Source organism: Nesoenas mayeri (assembly GCF_963082525.1).
Source record: "Nesoenas mayeri genome assembly, chromosome: 3".
Taxonomy (NCBI): Eukaryota; Metazoa; Chordata; class Aves; order Columbiformes; family Columbidae; genus Nesoenas; species Nesoenas mayeri.
The window spans coordinates 98,332,922-98,355,045 of NC_137544.1; the positions used below are offsets into that span (position 1 = coordinate 98,332,922).

The 22,124-nt window shown below is 35.3% G+C and overlaps 1 protein-coding gene across 1 annotated transcript in view; it reads right to left on the bottom strand.

Moving 5' to 3' along the window:
• Positions 1 to 22,124, bottom strand: part of USH2A (usherin) — a gene marked incomplete at its 3' end in the record, with an annotated part of 383,577 nt that overhangs the window by 304,941 nt on the left and 56,512 nt on the right. Inside the window, exons 11-13 of the mRNA XM_080341535.1 lie at positions 12,205 to 12,400; positions 8,273 to 8,914; positions 1,533 to 1,716 (exon numbers count right to left, since the gene is read on the bottom strand). Coding sequence (XP_080197661.1) covers positions 1,533 to 1,716; positions 8,273 to 8,914; positions 12,205 to 12,400 — 1,022 coding nt within the window. The remainder of the gene's footprint in view (positions 1 to 1,532; positions 1,717 to 8,272; positions 8,915 to 12,204; positions 12,401 to 22,124) is intronic.

Below are 22,124 nucleotides of genomic sequence, written 5' to 3' on the forward strand. Positions count from 1 at the left end.
CATCTTCAATACTGTCATGAGGATTAACTGGTATTAAGGCATTAAAGCCAACCCTGATTCAAATTCCAGAATGGTAAAAACTTTCCATCTTTACAACAAGATCTGGATCTAGATAACTCTAGATATTTACATACATTGAATTTCAGAAGATATCTCAAAATGCAGGTAATTGAAGGCCAATATCTACTTCAGGAAAGCTATTGCTTAACACAGATGAAACTCTCCATCAGCTGCTAAAACTGAGAGGGTGCAAAGGAGGGACAGAAAAAAATCTATTCCAAGTAATGAAAAAAAAAAGATCATTAATAACATGGAAAAATATATTTAAAAGTGAAATTTAATATTACATAGATTATATTGCTTGCAATTAGAAATGACAGGAAGTGAAAATAGGAAGTCCTTATTCCTACAGATTACTTTAGGTCCATTACCAGATGCCTCTGTGACCCTCAACAATAAAAAATAATTTAAAAAATCTCCTGATGAGTGACAGTGACATAAAAGTTAAAGTGAAAAATCTGCAGAATAATGTCAAATATATGCAAGATGACACTAATATTCACTGCCTTAAAGTACATGTACCCTGCAGTAGCTGGGGGAAAGGAGCACAGGGAGGGGAATGTTGTACAGACTTGGTTTCTGTGGGTTTTTGTTGTTGTTATTTTTTGTTTGTTTTAAAAAAGCAAAAATACCAAATACAACAAAGCAATTTAACAGCATCAGTCTGCATGAAAATAAAATAGCATTAGAGCTGTGCAAATCTTATTGGACAATATTTAAAAGGAAATTGAGATTGCAGGGATTAAGCAAGATAGATGATCCTGGAAAAGAAATACAGAATAATAGTTGGAATAACAATGCACTCACCACCTATAGATAAGTTTTTCCCCTTACATTCCAGGGATATATCAATATAATTTCAGTGTACATAGAGGCCTCAGGCTACATTAGATAAACAATTTACCCTGTGGCACATAACTAAGTGCTGAAACAGAATACACTGCTTCAGAAAAACAGATTTTTTTAAGAGGAAAGGTGTTGTGAGTATTTCAACTGCTGCTGCAAAATGAAATTTGGAAAGACAGGGATATCTAATTTCTTACATACTTTTTCTCCATTAAAATGTCTTCCTGAGATCTTGAAAAGCATTCACTGCTTATAAGAAAGGCACATTACGTGCATTTTAATAGTCAATGATTACACCTCAGAAACCCACGCATCTTACTGAAGATGCAGAGGAAGTGTAGAGAAACAACTACCAAATAGCTACAACATTAGATAGCATTAGCATTATACAGCTTTCTTGCTGTTTCTACTTCAATCTGTGGCAAAACTTCTATTTCCTTCAGCTCATGGGAGCACAGAGGGTTGTATAACGTACCACACGTACATCAGAGTGCACACGTGAATGCAAAAAAGGATTTATCTAACTAGAGCACAGCTTTTCATTGTCATTGAAACCACAGAATGAGCAACTATGAGAAAAATGTAACAAGGAGGTTTCAAGTGATCTGTAAAAAAGGAACACTCACCTCCCTGTGAAAGAGTCAAATCCAAAATAAAGTTCTTTGCAGCGTTCACATGTCTGTCCTGTTACAGAGGCATCTTGGCAAATACATTGGCCAGTTAGTTTGTCACAGGTCTGATTCAAGGAACCAGCTCTGTGGCACAGGCAGGGCAGACAGCCAGTGACACTGAATGGAGAAAAATAAAAACCTGGAAAAGAAAGGGATTTTGAGAACAGACAATACACAAAAATTGAACACAGTAAGAATATTAACTTGTGTATAATCGGGGATGAAGCAATAGAACTAAAGCTTAGGAAACACACATCAGCTCAAATAATATAGTCCTCCTGCAGAACTGAGCTTCTAAATCTTCTCATTGGCACTTTGTAAAGCTATTATTCATCCTCCAGTTGCCAGCTCTCTTTAGACTTTAGTTTAGACAGAACAAGTGCAAAATAGGGGAAGTACATTAACGTGTCCATAGGGAAAGCAAAGACCCAAGGACAAGAGGGGTACTAATGAATGCACCACAAGCAGTTGAAATGTGAAAAATAACATAGGATCAGACACTTATCCATTATAGTCTGGAATCTCATCTCTGACAATGGTCAGTTGCAAAACATAAGAAATGCACACATTTTTTTGAGAACGTCTCTTAATATTTCTCAACCACTGGATGGCTTAACTCTTGAAACATGGAAATGTTTCTTTGAAAACCCTATATTGGATGAGGATTCCCAGGTCCATGTAGAATGTGTGTTTTACTCCTCAACATATAGCTTGTATCCTACACAAATACTTTCACAGAAACAAATAAACTGATGAAAATAAAATTTACTAATCTGCTATAAAAGAATATTTCATTCTGAACCTCAACCTTCTGTTTCTTTATTATTTCCAATTACAAACTGCAGCATTAATTTCACTTTCCTTCACAGTATATTTGGTATTCTGCTTCTATCCTCTCTCATTGTCTTGACATGAAAAGCAATTCTTATCTAAGCAAGTCTCTAACACATTATTGATAAACTTGGCCATTGAAAAACTTACCCATTATTAATAGGTTTGCCTGAAAACTCAAACAAAAGAACTTTTAAGTACATTTTTTTTAATGATGCTATACCACTTGTATAATCTATTTTGCTAACTATGGACTTCTTCCATTCTTACTCATTTCTATACGTTTCATCTGAAGACAACGCAAGTAATAGGATACCAGTCAGAAATAAAAAAAAAGAGCAGAACAATTTGTGGGGTTTTCTTTTTGAGTGGTACAATTGATTTAAAATGTAGCAACACTTATGAGTTCTGCAAATGATGATGGTATTAGGTTGGTGTAAAAGCAATTGTGGTTTTGGACCGCGAATTTTAAATCATTACAACTAGGCTCAAACACATCTTTATTAATCAAAATAGGAACTATTATAACCAACACACTTTTGTTAATGAGAAATAATTTTGCTTTTTTCCTGTAGCATAAGAATCCGTGCTTCAGGATTCAGTGAAAACTCTTGGAAAGTATTTTCTGCATCCTGCTAGTTGTGGAAGCATTTTCCTTGCAAAAAGTTGTCGAGTTGCTTGAAAAAGTGGTACTCAGTTGCTGAGAGGTCAGGTGAATGTGACAGGTGAGGCAAAACTCCATAGCCCAATTAATTCTTTTTGAAGCGTTGGTTGTGCAACGTGCAGTCGGGTGTTGTTGTGGGGAAGAATTGGGCCCTTTCTGTTGATCAATGCTTCAGGCATTGCAGTTTTTGGTGCATCTCACTGATTTGCTGAGCAGAGTTCTCAGATGGAATAGCTTTGCCAGGATTAAGAAAGCTGTAGTGGATCAGAGAGGCAGTGGACCACCAAACAGTGACCGTGACCTTTATTTGGTGCAAGTTTGGCTTTGGGAAGTGCTTTGGAGGTTCTTCTTGGTCCAACCACTGAGCTGGTCATTGCTAGTTGTTGTATACAATCCACTTTTCCTTGCACGCCATATTCTGATCGAGAAATGGGTCATTGTCATTGTGTAGAATTAGAGAAGATGACACTTCAAAATGACATTTATTTTTTTTTTTGGTCAGCTCGCTTATCGAGCTTTTTTACCTTTCCAATTTGCTACAAAAGCTGAACAACCATAGAATGGTGGGCATTGAGTTCTTTGGCAACTTCTCGTATGGTTGTAGGAGGATCGGCTTTGATGATTGCTTTCCATTGGTCATTGTCAACTTCCAATAGCCAGCCACTATGCTCCTCATCTTCAAGGCTCTTTTTGAACTCCCTCTGCACTGTACATTCATTAGCAGTTCCTGGGCCAAATGCATTGTTGATGATGCGAGTTCTCTCTGCTGCTTTACAACCCATTTTGGACTCAAATTTGTTTTTTATCTAACATCATTTCCATAGTCTAAAATAAATATAAAATAAACAGCAAGTAATAAGTCAGAAGCAAAAAGAGTGAGAAAAATGCATTAAATTATGTATAACATTGTCACATTTATTTATGAATGTATTCCAATATAAAATGGCAAGTTTCAACAATGCAAAAAACTGCAATTCCTTTTGCACCAACCTAATAACACAGTATTAATTAGCACTTGTCAGCTGCAGGTACCTATCTTTGAACATCAATCCTAAGACAGGGCCATTGATAGGAGTTTGTCTGTGGCAGCTGGTCACTATTAATTTTCATTGAACAGCTTCAGTAGAAGAATTTCAACTGTTACTCTGATATATATTCTGATCGACTCAGACTCCTCAGACACTTTCCATTCTCTCTCCAGTTCAAACAGTTTCTTCTTAGTCATATTCCAAGTTAGCAAATCTTTTTTGCTGTCCAACAACTTTCTAATGTCCTGCTTTATAATAAAGAGCTCCAAATGGCATTATAACATGTCATATCACCCAAGGCCTTATTATTTATTTTGTCTTACAAGAGATAGCTTTATATATACACCCCTAGGGTGGTATTCTCTGTCTTCGCAGCAGTGTTGTGCTGTGAGCTCATATCCAACTAGCAGAGGAACTAAACAAATTGAAAACATTAGAATTTTACTGCTCAAATCTTTGTTCAAGTTTAGCCTCTGGTCCTCAGCGAGATAAATCTCAAGTGGACAGTGAAGTGATATCAGTCTCCAGTTAACATACATTCGCATCATAAAAAACCACGCTGTTGGCATTTTATTCCAGAGAGGCCCCGAATGGAGCCACCACAGAGACTCAATGGCTTGAAGTTATTAGCAAGGCAGCATGTATTATCTCATCCTGCAGTTGTCTGTGCAGCGCAGTGCCCATCCTGTGCATAAATAGACAAGACCATTTCCCAGCAATGTCACTCTTGAGCACAATGAACAACTCCACTCAAAGAACGTAACAGGAAGATGGGAAACAAGTTTAAGCCTGGACTCCTCCAGAAGGTCAAAGCACTTCTTCGGGACTCAGCTTATAGGTGCAGTAAATGATAAGCATGCAGGCTAAAACAGATCCTTGCCCATCAGAAATTCTACATGAAACTAATGTCTAAGAAAAGACTACAGTGGGTAAATAAGCAGATCTCTAGAAAATAAATTCATTTTAGCTGAATAGCATTGATCATTACAGTATATATTGGTTTTGTCATAGCAGTAAAATTCATAATTATAAAGAATCTATACCTTAATGTTAAACACCCCAGCTTTCCTAATGTCAGGCAGCCTAAACTGCTGTAGAACAGTAAAGGATTTGGTATGACTTTTTTTTTTAATAAGAATCTTTTACAAATGCTTTAAAAGTGTAACTAAGTTTCTCGATACTACCATGATTATCCTTTCTCATAAGTAGCAAGTAATTTTTTTTAAATAAAAGTGAGGGATAGGAAAATGGGAGAAAGTCCTTCCCTCAACTAATTTATAAGTAAATTGATATGATTAAATATACACAAAAATAGAAGAGACATTGGATTACAAATTCATACTGTTTGTCATAACCGTTATTATTATTTACTTCCACCACCTAGAATTTGGCAGGAAAGAGTAAGAAACAACTTAATGCAAGCTTAATTTACAGCAAGGTTAGAAGGGCTCATAAAAGTTGCTTTATGAAGGATCCACTGTTGTATAATAGAGCCAATTTCCAATTTTAAGACAGCCACTGCAAATCTCTACAAGATCTATGTATATAACTAGTATTATGCTTATTCTTTTTCAGATTTTTTTCCAATTCAACCATAACTGATCACATTTGTCAATCAAACATACTCTTCAAAAAGAAGAATGAAAGTCATAGCAAAGTATTCAGCTTCCTTTTTTTAATCATACTCTTACTATTTCTCCCACTGTATAGCTTATAGAGAAGGAACATCTGAACAATTCTTTAGCACTTTAATATGCTTACCAACTAGGGCAGTAATGCTTATTTCTTAACCACAGTCTGTGCTTCAAAGTGCACAGTTCCCAACACTGACAACATTGTCACAACATACTCCACATTTTTCTGTTCAAGAAGAGAGCAAGTACATACCCAAAACTCAGTACTGGTGCCCAGCCACACATGCTAGGTGCTAGTTTACACCTTTCCACACTATGTACTGCTCCATGAAAAGCTGTGGTCACCAAGTACAGAACTATTTGGGGGCTAGAAAGATCCATTTTCTATGACTGCAACCTAGGACATCTCAAAAGCAAGTTTGTATACAAGGTAAAACTGCTCTCTCTTTTGCTTTCTTGTTAGGATCAAGCGTTCCTCTCTTTACACACACTATTATTTTAATAAGGTTTAAATGTATGGAAATTTATCAAAAAATGTTACTTGCATAAGAACAAGCAAATGAGAAAAATATGTTTTTTTTAATCTCATTATAAAATAATTTCCCGAATTTACATCCAGTTTGAATTTTTCTCCATTGGCAACTCTTCCTGCATTAAGATTTTGATAACTTTCTGAAATGCCTCAAATTTTATGAAAACACACAGATGATGTGCTACAATGGGACTTTATTTTAAATATAACTATAGCAGACTTATAATTACACAAAATAAAAAATGACACATGACCTGTGTTCCACCAAGGAAACTCAGACCAAAAAGTTGAAATGTCCCAACAGCCTAAGAAGTCCTCAGTATGTTTTCAGAGTTGCCAGTTTTAAGTCATTATCGCATGCTTTTAATTAGGCTGTTTTGGCTACATATATACGTGGAATACGTTTTCTTATCTTTGTCCCAAGGAAAAGCCGTAAGGTATGTTTAGAGTACTTGAAACCAACTAAATTCTCATGTTTCTCCACCTTAACACCAGTATTACTAGCAGGTTATACCCACCCCTGTTTTATAGAAAACTCTCATTTGGAACATATTAACAAAGATTATACATATAAAGTTAGATATATTAAATGTTTAAATGAGCTCATGCAAGAATCAACACTAAAATGTCAGTGAAATGACCATAGTACGCTGTGCTACTACACTCATAGCAATACACTGCTTTTACAACAATAAGGACTTACACTTTCACCTGCAGAACAGAGCTCAGTGTTCTGCACATACATGTTTGCACTTATTACTTAGGAAATGTAAAAATAATTCTTACAGCAAGATATATTTTTTTTAATTCATTCTTTTTTAACAGGAACAATTGTGGAAGTATTCCTTCGAGTGCTATGTAAGCTTTTCTACAAAGCAGTCTGTTCATACTATCAATTAAACCTTTTTAAACCATTTAGTTCTGCATAAACCCTGACCTTTCTTTTGCAAGGACAAGGGCGGTCAGTGATTCGGGAAGCCTTGACATCACTCCTCTGCCGATCTCTGATTAAGTGGCTGCTGCAGAGGGTTAGCAGGTCAAATAGCACTGGAGGAGGAACTAAGAAAAACAGAATGCTGCCTTATTTATTAGTATATGTACCTAAAATAATTTAAATGAAAGTGTTTTTAAAAATACTTAATGGAGGTTAAGCAGCTTTTTTAACCTCTGTTCAAATTATTGAATGGCATATTAAAAACCAATGGAGCTATAATGTACCTTTTAATGTGACCTGCTACTTTAATAAATTGCCTATGTATTTAACTTGAACTAAATCTATCTGTTTAGTATTATTACTAAGGGTAGGTTAATATTACCTATAGTTTCACTTTACTCACCTCCTTTTTAAAACAAAAACACCAAAATGTAACTACAGGGCTTCTCACTTATAGTGAATGTTTAAATTCTGTTTACAGTAATATGGTACAAAATCATGAGCTGATAAGTAGCAGCTGCAGCATTACCTACTCTTAGGGCTGAACCACAAGCAGACCTTGTGAAAACCAGCACATCCTCAACACACCAAGGCAGGTGAATGTTTTTTCAGTGGCATGTCTGTTGGCCTCATCAAAGTTTAAGCAACCATCTCTGTATCTCCCACCATGCTCAGCTTTGCCCTTCCTTAAGAGCTTGCACTCTGCCTTTCAAATCCACTTTTTTCATTACAAACATAACTGCTTTTTAAACTATTCTAGTTTATCTTTTGTTCAGTCAACGGGACATGACAATTTGCATATTTTCTCAATATCTAGAAGAACTAGGCTTAACCTTATTTTGGACATGTTGAAACTGTAGTAATAACAGAAATTATACCATCTCTGGCAATAGAGTAAATATTTAATAGAGATCAGGATGTATATACTTTCTTGTCACACATTTAGGAAGAAATGGAAAAACAGTAACATAAATCAGACACGTGTGAGACACGAAGCTGTCTAAACACATACTAAGAACTGTAGGAACTATGATAATACCCAACAAAGACTTACTACATTCAATTTCCTTACCTGGTTTACATTCATTACACCTTCTCCCCTGACGCTGAGGCAAACAGACACACTGTCCAGAAATGTGGTCACAAACTGTTCCTGCCACCGTGCCCAGAGTGTCGCAGTCACAACGCTGGCAGCCGTGGAGGTTTCTCATGCTGAGGTTGTATGTATGGAGTATGCACTGGCTGCACTGAAGGCCAGTGACACCAGCTTTGCAAGGGCACTGTCCTGTTGATTTGTCACAAAGCAGAGAGCCATTTACTGTACCTGCCTTATTGCAGTTACACGGGAGACAAACAAAGGAACGATTTTCCTGTACTTTGTGGTAGCCATCTAGGCACTCGTCACATTGTCTTCCTCCAATATTTGGTTTACACGCACATTGCCCTGTCTTCGCATCACACACAGTTCCAGAAAATGACCCTGCAATGTTACATTCACAAGCCTTACAACCAGTTACATCCAGCCCATAAAAGTTGTCCATGCACGTATTACAGTGAAGCCCTTTTACTCGTTCTTTACAATTGCACTGCCCGGAGAGAGGGTTGCAGAATTGGTTCACTGAGCCATGGCTGTTGCACCAACAGGGCTCACATCCATCTTCATTAGAATATCTGAGAGCTTTAAATCCAAAATTGCAACTATCACACCTAAGACCTGGAAAGAGAAAAAGTATTAATTAAAAAAATGCTGAAAAGTTATTAGTTTCAATTTTAACAAACAAAAAATAATTCTCCTACACTTAGAAAAAAATAAATAAAATAAAAATAAATGAAAGGACTAATATTCTTCACCAGTATAATTAACAGGAATGACAGGGCTACACAAATCAATTGAATAACAGTGGCATCCCAAACATCTGTTTGCTTTTCCAATTTGTTTCAGAAGTGATGCATTTCTGCTGGCTACTCAATGCAATTTAAGATACTTCTGCAAGAGATTCTTTGTAACGTTTCTAAGACAAACCAGAATTAATCTCTTTGTCTCCCAGAACAGCACCTGTTGCACAATCAATGCTTACGTGAACTCTTCACCCTGTATTGTAGAAATACAATATACAGCGAATTGCACTGGGCCCTCAATCTGTTCTCATAACAGAATTATACATTATATTAAAAACATTAAATATACTCTAGGACAACACAAGTTAGACTAATTACCATGAATGACTTACTTAACACTGTACTTCAGTTTTAACATTGATTACATTTATGTTAGTGTTTATTGTTAGCCCTTACTGACAGCAGAAAATGCTTTCCATAATCCAAAATGAAATATTTTTATCTAAATGTATGATTTAGCTAACTCCTGCAGTACATTAAAATCTAAACTGCTTTCTATATACTCCATCCTGCAGTTCTATTAGCTTTGTTTTCAAAGTCATTGCTTGCTTTATCCCTGCCCCAAGGGATGGCATTTGTACTTTAGTTTATAAAACGTACATTACAAGAAAGCAAACTAGATTATTATATGAAAAATGCAAATTCACAGTTACGTATTTTCCCTTGCAATGGGAAAATCCTTCACTATGAAGTCATTGCTTAATTGTTGCATACAGAAAAATATAGATACAGTGTTCTAGCAAAATATTGTCATCATTTAAAAAAATACAAACCCATAGAAAAATCCATCTAGCAACTCACATGTAGAAAAGTACAACTAAAAATGATAGGAAATGCACTATATATATATGGATAAAACCTCAAAAACTCCAACAGAAGGCAAGTTCCTTTAACAGTGATGAATGACTCACCTAAGGCATATCATTTAATTTCAATAAGGAAAATAAAAAAGGACCACTATTGCTGCAAATTTTAAAAATAACTGTATTGTTAACAAGAATTATGACTCATTTTGAACTATTAAAATTGGTCTACATGGATTCATATCATATCAGTTTTAAAAATATGCGCAGTGCTTATTTGAATATGCCATACATATTCCTGACAGGTAATCTATTCCTAACGATACTGAGGAAGGCCTACAGGGCATCACATTCAATGTTAACAAGTACGGGGGAGTTAGCACGCTTGGCATTTAATTCACATTCTTCTACCTTTTTATTCTAGATGAATGACCTACTTTAATAAAATTATTGGTGCTAATGTATTTTACTGGTGATAGAATCATTAGTAAGATTTAACAGTTGTGTTAACTCTAACAGTTCATGTTTCATAACACCGCAGTCCACAGTTGCATTTTTCTGTTATCATGTTTGTTTAAATAGATAAAATGGCAATAGACAGATTGCTCTAAAAACCAATTTAGAAATCCAGAGAGGAAAGCTCTTTGTTAAAGTTTGCTGCACACGTTCCAATACACAGAAGCTTATTTACAATTGGTTTGGAAAACAAAAAAGAGAATCCAGTCTGGAAAGAATTAGATCTTTATCCTGTGAACAAACACTTGCATAACTACAGCCTCCCTCCCCCCATAGTTACAGATAAACTCAAGAAAGCATAGGTTTACACATTTTTGGTACTACTATTTCAGTGGAAATAAAAATAATTTCTTATTGTTTTCTTCAAAGGGAGAAAATATTTAAAATAACATGTAGACGATCAAAACACATGAGAACCAGACTGTGCATTTCTTGTGTAGCAAGCTCCCACTGTGTTAAGAAAGGTTTTCACAGATGCAAACATGAATGTAGGAAAAGGATATATAATTAAGAACACTCTGAAGTCCTTTTTATCTAATGCAGAGAGTGGGTTTAAGATGCACAGAGGTTATTTTTCACTCTTAACACCATTTTTATCATGTGGAAAACACAGGTACTTGGCATACAACAGGAAAAAGGACAGGAACTATTCAGACTTATGCCTGTTTAAAGTTATTTTAATTATTTGTTGGTATTTTGTATTTGCTTTAAGAAATTAGAAGAAACAAAGACAGATAATATTACAAAGAAATCAATATTCACAAGTCAGTGAGTAATAAATTTACATATACTTGAACACTGTTAATACAACCCACAACCATGGTTAGCTAAAGAAAAAAAATAAATTACTAATTCTGTTAATAACAAAGCAGAAAAGGATCTCTCTTTTTTATTTTTTTTTTTCGAGACATATGTATGGTCTGAGACATGTACAGTTACCATGCAAGGCTCACTTTATCAGGAAATTCTCCTTGCATAATATTCCCATACATCAACATTTCAAAGTGTATTATATATACTGTGTATTTTGGGCACTTGATAAATTTTGTCCTTATGTGGCTGTGGCTCCCCTCAAATATGCTGGAAGTAATAAATTGCTATAATCAAATCTAATTTCTGAAAAATACCTGTGGGAGTAACAAACAAAAAAGCACGTCTTGTAAAAAAAATGATAAATAACACAGAAGGTAGCAGTTTATTATAATCAGCTTGGCATTGAATTACAAAATTAAAATTATGTGGCCCTTGATAACTAACCCTAGCTATGTACATGATCTGTGGAATTATGTTGACTTATTTTGCATTTCATAGGAACAGTTCAAAGAAATATAATAGAAAAAAATGGATAGATTTATCACAAAGGACCCTGTAGCACAGAATATTTTGAGAAAAAAAATCCATTTATTTCAGTCTATTAAGAAAACTAGCATGGAAACGATTTGCTTAGAACTCATTAAGTATAAAACATTTTGAAAAAGTGTTAATTTCCTAAAAGAAACATCTATGCAGTAAGCAAATTACATTATTTCTGTGACTTATTAGTACGGAGCTATGTAAGCTAATGTAGCTATGCCATAAAGAAACTTCTAAAGGGTTGATTAAACTAAGCTTCAAGCTGTATTTTGATAGAATTATTAAATTAATAATTTTTCAACAGTTAATTTCATTCATTTTTATGATCTGCCTTCAGCAATGAAGTTTACTATACTTTTCACTTAGAAATCAAGTGTGGTTTATTGCCAGAGATAACAAGAAAAATAGCTCCAAACTCTTGCATTGCACATACCAATAACATTTGCTTTGCACTTGCACTGGCCTGAATTTTGGTGACAGGTAATATCTCCATTGACTGTCCCAGAGGTATTACAGTTACAGGGACTGCAGCCATCAGGGTTTGACTGTTGCAGATTGTAGAATCCTTCCTGGCACTGATTGCATTGTCTGCCAGACACATGTCTCTTACAATTACACTGGCCTCCAATCTAGAAAGATACAAAATATTATAGAATGATGAACATATCTATTTTTAGATGATACACTCATTAGCAACACGAATGGGAGTCTAAGCTGGGGAGGAGAAAACTTTAAATGGAACAGAAAAAAATAAACCTGTGTAACACACACTTTTTTAACTTGTTGAGAGACAAAAAACCAGAGAAATATTAAACAGAGTATAACTATTCAATTTTTAAATAGAGATTAAAAGTCCTGTATTTCAAAACAGAAGGAAAAAAAGAACTCAGTAAACAATGTGACAATATTTACCATCTGGATGTAGAAAACTGCAAAGAATAATTACAAAATTGCATTGTATAAATGGTGACTTCTATTAATACAAACAGTAGTTTTTTTGAATCACAGTTACTGCAAAGCACTATTATTTTCAAAGGTCAAGTTCTGCATTTTTTTGCTCAGACTGTATGCATATTTATTTTAGTGAAAATGTTAGTTCAATAAGAACAAAGCAAATTTGAAAGATTTCCTTTCTGATTATTCATCCAATATGGATTTCTCGCTTTCTTGACAGAAGGACTTGACCCAACAGCTCAGTATCTGAAAATCTCTCCCTCTTTTCTTGGTTCAGTGGGGATCCGAGCATTCCACTACAGTGGTGGGACATGAAGGTCCTTTTCTACTTTTTCAGTGAGTAGCATTGCTATTTGGAAGGAGCTGAAGCATTTTTTGCTATGCCTGGGCCATGATCTGGAAGTATTTGTCTCACATTTTGTGCAAGATTAAAGGGCTCCTGGGAAGCTCTCTCTATTTCAAACCTGTGAAAGCTGGGGCAGGGGCAGAAATCTCTATATTCATCACTTTCTCATATGATGGGAAAACTGACCACAGGGCACCAAAGGGCAATGGCACAGGGATGGGAAAACAAATGGAAGATATTGAATCAGAGAATCATTTTGATTGGAAGAGACCCTCAAGATCACCGAGTCCAACCATAATGTAACTAAAACACATCCCTAAGAACCTCGTCTACACATCTTTTAACCACTTCCAGGGATGGTGACTCCATCAATGCCCTGGGCAGCCTGTTCCAGTGTCTGACAACCCTTTCCATGAAGAAATTTTTCCTAATATCCAATCTAAACATCACCTGGTACAGCTTCAGGTCATCTCTTCTTGTCCTATCACTTGTTACTTGTGAGAAGAGGTCAACATCCTCCATGCTACAGCCTCCCTTCAAGTAGTTGTAGACAGCAATAAGTTCTCCCCTCAGCCTCCTTTTCTCCAGGCTGAACAGCCCCAGTTCCCTCAGTCGCTCCTCATCAGACTTGTGCTCCAGACTCCTCACCAGCCTCGTCACCCTCCTCTGAACTCTCTCCAGCAGCTCAATATCTTTCCTGTAGTGAGGGTCCCAAAACTGAACATAGGATTCAAAGTGGGGGCTCACCAGTGATGAATACATCAGTCAATACACAACACAGATTAAAACAGGGGGTCAAAGCAACACTGAGATGCAGGAGCAGTGAATTGGCAAAAGGTTTAGAATTCATAATCAAGGAACAAAAACTAGCTTTTCTAACTCAAGTGTTCTGGGCAATGCAGAGATGGCAGCAAACATATTCTAGTTTATAAGTAATTTTCTTTAGGTAAGTGTATTTTTTTCAGTGCAACTATTTACAAATATGAAAAAGCAGTCATTCAAAACTAGTTATTCATCTACAACATAAACAGCTGTAGTTCAATTTCTCTTAACAATTTTCTATTTCTTTTTGTGAATCAGGTAAAGCTGAAACAAGAGTCCTGAGGCAAGTTCCACTTAAAATAAATGTTATTAGCACACCCATCTGCAATGAAGCTCTAAGCTTTATTAATACAAGATAAAATACAGTATTTCAGCATCTAACACTAAATTCTCAGTGCAGAAAACACTGAATGAAAGTTATAAAGAAGTATGTATTCCTACCCCTTCTCATAAAAGGATTCTTTAGTCAAATAGAACCTCTTCACTATGCTTCATGTTAGAGGTCTATTACTAATGTATCAGCTACATTTTCAAGAAGGTGGAGATATTAAAAAGCCAAGAAAACAAAATTTTATAAACTAAAGGCAAGACAATAGCAACAAGAATTTTCAAGTTATTGCCTTTGAGACTGTATTTGATCTAGATATTTAGAGTATTATTAGAGACCCAGTCATGCATCACAGCCATTCATCAGAGAGCTCAGATTTGGAAAGCAAGTCTGAGTTTAATCCTAAATGAAGAAAAATACCTAGTTTAGCACATAACTGTAAAAGAAACGTTTTATGTTAGTGGTCATAGCATACTCAAATTATACAATAGCAAGAGTTATATCAAGTTACCCCATCAACACTCAACACATAACTTACACCCAAAAAGACTTTAAAGTTACTCCAACAGCTACCACATGAAGGAAAGCATTAGATGCAAGAAGTCATCTTCAAAAAGTTGAAATCAAATCCAAATAAGGATGTTAAATAAGAAAAAATTACCACCACCAAGTTTTAAAACCAGAATAAGACAACACAAAAGTCAGCTTTTAATGAGCAGCATGCTTAGGGCTTTAAGGAATTTTATGTCAGAAACAAAGGAAGACTGCCCAAGAATCATTGAGGGCAAAAAATAATTAAGTGGTATGATCAGCAGATTTCAGATTGGACACCTGAACTTTTTCACTAAGAGGCAAGTACAGCATCAGAAACAAATTGGCCAGAGGGGATGTGGAATCTGCATCCCCAGAGGTATCATGACTCATCCAGAAAAAATAATGTCTGGATGTAGTGCTGACAACAACCCTACTTTGAGCTGGAGCAGATGACCCTCTAATGCTTCTGTGATTCTGTGTAGCATTCAGGAAAAGAAAGATAGAACCACAACACAGACTGCAAAGGAACTATTAATATTTCATAGCCGTTCACTATGAAAGAGGTGTTGTCATTCCACCTTAGGAATAATTTTCAAGACTGGTTTCAAACCAAAATGTCAGATGAAAAAGGATTTTAGCAGAATCTCACTCCTTGGTAAGTGACTACATGTGAGCCAAGAGTTCTAGATGAACTGAAATATAAAATTATTGAGTTATTAATTGCTTCAACCAATCTCAGTAAAAGAGGAATAAAATTATAAATGTTACATCAGTCTCCTAAAAAGGCTGTAAGGAACCTTCTGAGCTCTACAGACTAGTGGCCTTTTTCTGCATAGAGCAAATTAGTAGTAATGAAAACACACGTTTGATATATTGGAAAAGATTGGTACTCTTTTTTTTTTTTTTTTTTTTCCCAAAGAAAATTCATGCTTCATAATTCCACTGTAATTCTTTAAGCCAGCAACATCAGGAAATATAGTATATCACATATACTGAACCAAATAAATGATCAAAAAAGCCAAATTAATTTCTACATCAAGAACTACAAATTTAATGCCTGGGGAAAACCAGTGTTGACTATAGTTAGACAGTGATGAGTCCAAAATTAGCTACTGTGACTCAAGAAAGGAGCTGTTAAAGCTGCTCCATTCACCCTAAAAATCATTTGAAAGCTCTGAGGCAGTTAAAAAGGCAATAGGAATACTGCAATTATCAGGTAAAGAACTGAAAATTATACAGAAAATGCTATTCTGTTATAAAAATCTATTGTGTATAAATATTCTGCACAATTTGTATATCTGGTTACCCCCTCTAAAAGAAAAGAGGTTGCAGAGGAAGTAGAATAAGCAAAGATACCAATGAAAAGAGACTAAATAAAAAGACTTTTCAGTTTGTAAAAAGATTACTAAGATAAAGAGAATACATTTCTATAAAATTATGAATAGATTACAAAATTAGTATTCATTATTTCTCACAATATAAGGAGAGAACACCCAGTAAATTATCAGAATGCAAACTTAAAAGAATGAAAAAGTGCTTTTTTCTACACACTACAAATGTGTAGAAAAATACACTTATTTGAAGTACATTAAAAAAATTAGTCAGATTAATTCCGTATGTGGACACCAAACATGACAACTCAGATGAAACCCTGAGTTTAACTCAGGTAGTCCCAAAACCACTAATAACTACAATCTGGAAAAGTACATCACAGAAGGATCATGCTTCTTAACACCAGTTCCTGGTAACTATCAGAGAGGATACTGTGCTAGATAAAAATCTCATTTCATCCAGTGTGGCTGTTCTTATCATAAATACAAGGAAACCCAACTCTAATTGTGAGCACATAAAAGCCATTTTCTGATGCAAGAAGTTAAATGTGTAGATTACTGAGTGCTAAGTATCTTCAGCATAATTTTAAGTGTCAAGGTATAACAATACAAGAAGCAGTAATTTCCATCCCATTCTGTTGTAGAAAATGTATGTCCCCAAACTTTCTTTTAATAGGGTAAAAAAATATGCCAGAAGAATAAATATAACTCTTCAGAATGAGGGAGAAATAATTGGTCAACTGAAGAATATAATTCACATTTTCTCTAGGAACCAACCAATGAAACCATTTGGAGATCTCCCTATATAAATTTCCTCCTACCTTGCTGTCACATAGGAAAGAGTTTTCCATCTGTAATCAATACGAGTGGCAATTGGTTTCCTGGTTTTTTAAAAAAAAAAGAGTGAAAGTCTTTCATGGCACAGTTAGAAGAATGTATAGGAAACTAAAGTTTTTGTTAGAGCGGAAGGCTTATCAGATTGCTTCTTAATAGATCTGAAAATAGGTTTCTATGTACCAGATTAGAGGATCTGTAAATGACCCGCTGACATTCTTCCATAACACTGATTCGAAAGTCTGGAGTGGGGTGGGGGAAAAGTCAAACAGAAAAAAAAAGGCATTCTAAAGAAAAGACAAAAAAGGAGACATCAAAATGGGTAGAACAAACCATTTCTATAACCACCTAAAAATCCAAGTGAAATATGAAGCAAAGTGGTGGTGGTTGTTTTTATTATTTCTGTAAATTTCGCTTACTCTGGAAACAATGGTGTCCCTGAGAAAACCGGTAGCAATTAATATTTAAAGAGTTTGTTAACCAGGATTTCACCAGTTACGCACTGGAGATAATACTGAACCTTCCCCTCCTGATCCAAAAGCTATCTGCTATTTGAAGAAACAGTCTTTAATTGTTATAGAGGTTATAGAGGAGCAGAAAGCAATTTGCCCTACTGTTGCTTCCACCTGATAGGACTGGTTCTGACCCAAACAGTAAGCAGACAGAAACAACCTGTCTATTAACATGACCATCATGGTACTAAATCACTTATGGAAAATACCTGTCTAGATTGTTCACTACAAAAACGAGTCTAGCTGAGCATTACTACCAAGTGGTGGTGTATCTTGGGACCTCATAATTACAATTGTTATTTGATACAGAAAATCACTGATGCTGAGTTGGCATATATCCCTTGTGTCATTTATAATTTACGTCAGAAACACACATTAGTCCCATATCCTTGAATGTAAGCGGTTATAAAAAGTAAGTAAGCAATTTCTTTCTGCACAAATCACAGCTACAGTATCATTGCCCTTAATCAGGAATCAGAATACTTGTGATTTCTGAATTTTAGATATACCAAGCAGTTCACACTGCTTTAGACTGTAGTGATAACCACTCTTTAATCAGGGGACACTTTAACTCATCACATCTAGAATCACAAATTCAAAGAGGAGCCCATTCAGGAACTCTCTCAATGTCCAGTTACTAAATTGTATAAGGACTTAGGAAGAGATTTATGTACTCAGGACGAAAGGCGACATATCCCAAAGAACTGTCTTAATTATTGCTTAGGGTAGAGCAAACTATTTAGTCATGTCACTTGTCTAGTAGATATTGAACACGTATGTATCATCTGCTAACTATGTAAAATCTTGTTGACCATTTGTATTCCTAAAGTATAAAATTGAATTTGCTGAAAAAAATAGCTGGCCTAAGCCTTTCTGAAAGTTAAAACCATATTTTTCTCCTTGGATGTCCTTATAATTTCGAATAGCTATTCCTAGGTGTCTGTAATAGAGGAAACATATTGCCAGAAATGTAATCAGAAAGTCTCTCCAATTCTGGAGAATAAATATGTGATCCAGCTTGATGTTACTAAATGAAAAATTAAAGCTGATACTTTCTAAGTTTCTTTTACAAATGTTAACTTATGGTTTTGAAGCCCAAAACAGATGACACACACACCAAAAAAAAAGCAAAACAAAACAAAACAAAACCACCCACAAACAAATAACAACAATAAAAAAAGCCAACCAACCAACTAACAAACACAACATAAAACAAAGCCAAACAACAACAACAAAGACAAAAAAAAACCAATCATCTTTTGTGATTGGCTGAGTCACTACTAATTGCAATTATTTAGTCTCTACCAGGACAGAAACACCTTTCCCTTGACCAGCTGGCATTGCCCTAAAACTCACATTTTAAGACCAATGGGTATTCTTAGTTCCTGCATGAAATTCTTTCTGCTCATCTTGCCATTGGTACCAATCAATGGCAAAGCCAGTAATCTCAATCTCGATGTTCTGTCTTTTTGTTATAAAAGCTAATCACACACTTCTCTCTACCTTCTTATTTGACAGAAATCTGGCAAGGACCACAGTATCCAGTTGACTGAAAACTCAAGAAGTGGGAGGGGGGAGCAGGAGGGTTGAGGACTTTTCTTCTGTTTAGGAAATGAGAAGTGTAGGGTGTGCTGGCTCACACACACACCAAATACCTGAGAGTACTCTAAGTATGCCAGCATTGGGAACTGACAATAGCATAAGCAGCGAAAATGAAGTTCCTTTTCACTCCCCTATTATCTCTTCTTGTCATCACATATGACTTTCAAAAATCAGTAGCTTTCTACTACTTCTGTTCAAAATGTAAAATGAGGTGTTTACCATCTGCCGAGGACACTCCAAAGGGTGAGAGTGGGACAAATCCCCAAAATAACCTGATAAACTAACACAGAAAGGCAGCATTTCCATGGTACAAAACCCATCAGAAATGAAGGCATGGGATTGCTTAACATAAAAAGATAATTTTCCTTCAGTTTAGCAATAAGACTAAAGGCCTTCCATAAAGGGAAATCCAGGATTCAGAATACACACTGTGTTTTATAACCTGATTTTTTTATGGACTCCACTATGCACATGAACTTTTCATTGACACATTTACATCCTTTATATTCCTTTTTCTACTTGATATATCTGTTGACTGAAATGCCCTTAATTAGCTCCTTAACCTACATTCTTTCCCTTGTAACACACATTCCTGTTACTTATTTATTGTCAATCACAATAAGTGGGTTAAAAACTGTGTAGATGGAAAAAATGAGAGCAGAGCAATGTTCATTCTTATTTATACCAAAGAATTTATCATCTCAGAAACAAAATTATCAGAAATAAAGATTCTATTTTGGTTTAAAATACACAGCTATTAGCTAGCTTCTACATTCTGCATTAAAAAAATAAATCAAACATTCAAAATTCTGAGGGAACAAAATGAAGAAACTCAAAAAGAGTAATATTCAGGAAGTGTACAGAAAGGTGAATTCTGAAGCCTGTTCAAAATCTTACTTGGTAGCACTGGAATTTATGTTTTCATTTGACTCTTCAAAGAAAACAGTAACTAACATTCTGTCCATCTTCATGCCTTAGAAAGAGTTTCCTTGCAACATGAGACCATACAGCTGCCACCTTGGCAGAAGGCAATTAAGTCTTTGCAACTCTGAACAATATCCTCTGCAGTAAAGTACAGCATCTTTGCACCAATAAGCATATGATAAATATTTATTTGTACATTAAGAGCAAATTTTCAAAAATCAATGAAAACTCAATAAAGATAGATGCCTAAATGCACTGAGACCAGAATGGTACTTCCAAAGACTAGGCAAAAACAGTAGCAGCACCTTCAGCTTCGCCTAGAAACAAATGCCCTGGGAAGGGTGCTTTTTTTCATGCTATTATATACGGCATAGTATAATAGAATAATGAAAGGACTACAAACTGCTGTGCCTGATTGAATATGTAAGCATCTGTAGAGCAGTCTGGGTAAAAAAGCAGCACAAGAAAATGAGTCAAGGATTGTGGTATAAGGGCCAAAAGAAATAAATCTCCAGTTCTCTATACAGAGCAAGAATGATCACATCAGCAGTGTTCTGGCAGAATTTTCTAGTGTGTGAATGGTTAGGGAAAAGGGAAGAGGCAGTCAATTCTTCTTCCACTCTCATAAAACTCAGGCACCTCAAATAATTCATCTGGACTTTCTGATTGTTTGAAATATTTTGTGACAAATGTTCACAAAGAGGATGTGATCAATGCGTATCTTTTCTACGCTGATGAAATGTCAATAAGCTGCATGGAAGTGAACTAATTTTATCGGGCTGTAGTAATTCTCTCTCATGTACCCACCAGTCTCAAAGGAATACCTCTCCCTGCAAAAACTGCTTGTGGATGCACTGCTATATCACTCTTCCAAAATCTCACTCATTACTATAAGCCATAAAGTTATAATTTTCAAGTTTTAAATAAGTTAGTTTCCACTTTAAAATACAAATGAAGTTACACATTGATCCGTACGTGGACATGACCTACAGATGTATGAGAACTGAACAATGCTACACACCTACATGTATTTCTCACCAAGGGTAGGGTGAAAAAGGTGAACAGAACAGGCACAAAGTTTTCATACTCAGTCCCAAGAACCGAGATGGGAGTAACCATTCTACAACAAGTTCTTCCATCCATCCTGTAAACTATCTACATTAATAATACTTAACTTGAAGAGTAAATATGCTTTAAGTGTGATTGAATAAATTAGTTTTAGAACTCTGTATCCTCTTGGAACATAATGACACGATTGGCACTTTGCAAAAAGAATAAAATATCGATGAACTGCAGAAAATGGTAAAATAAAAGTGTATTCTGGCCCATTTTTGGCATATTTCCTTAAAAATTATCATTGTGATGGGACAATTAATTTTCATGAGTAGGATCCTTATTCCTTACAATTCCATCTTCTACAGGTCAAATTTGGAAACACTTCCTTCAATGATGCCTTCCTATTTCAAGTAATTCATTTCAGCCCTTAGTCCCCAGCCTTATTAATCTGTTCTTTAATGCCACTTAATCATTTCTCCCTGCTCTGCTTCTACTGCAGCAGTCAACTGACATTATATTGAGCAATAGTCTCCCCCATTTTTCCCATTTTATCTCCTTGTTCATATTTTCATAATCAAGCTTCACCAACATTCTTGTATATTTCACTATGTAATCAGTGATTTCTGTAAACTACTTTTCCTTTCATTATTAATAACAGCTGCAGTTGTTTAAGGTTAACATTTCACCAGAAAACATAGACATGCAAATCAGCATTTGCTTTCATTTTTCCTATACCTTAAAAATGGTCCTAAAATTATATCTGTGTTTTTGAAGGGTTTTTTTCTGTGATCCCAGCAAAAAGTATCAACTTTGCAAGACAGAAAATTAGAAATTAATTTTTATTTGTACTACAGGGGATTATTTTAAAAATCTCATGGTTCTAAATTTGCATATCACTCAGTATGTGCACTGACATAAGTGCACTGTGAAGGTGCAGAGTCAAACTGAGCATGTATTTGTACCACTACAGTAGCAAGGATGAAAATACAATATGATCTGCCAGAGCATCCTGTTAAAGAAAATGCACTAACAAGAGACATCATATTAAAAATGCTAGAGATGGCTTTATGAAAAAAAATTGGGAAAAAAAGAAGAGACAGGAAATGTGGC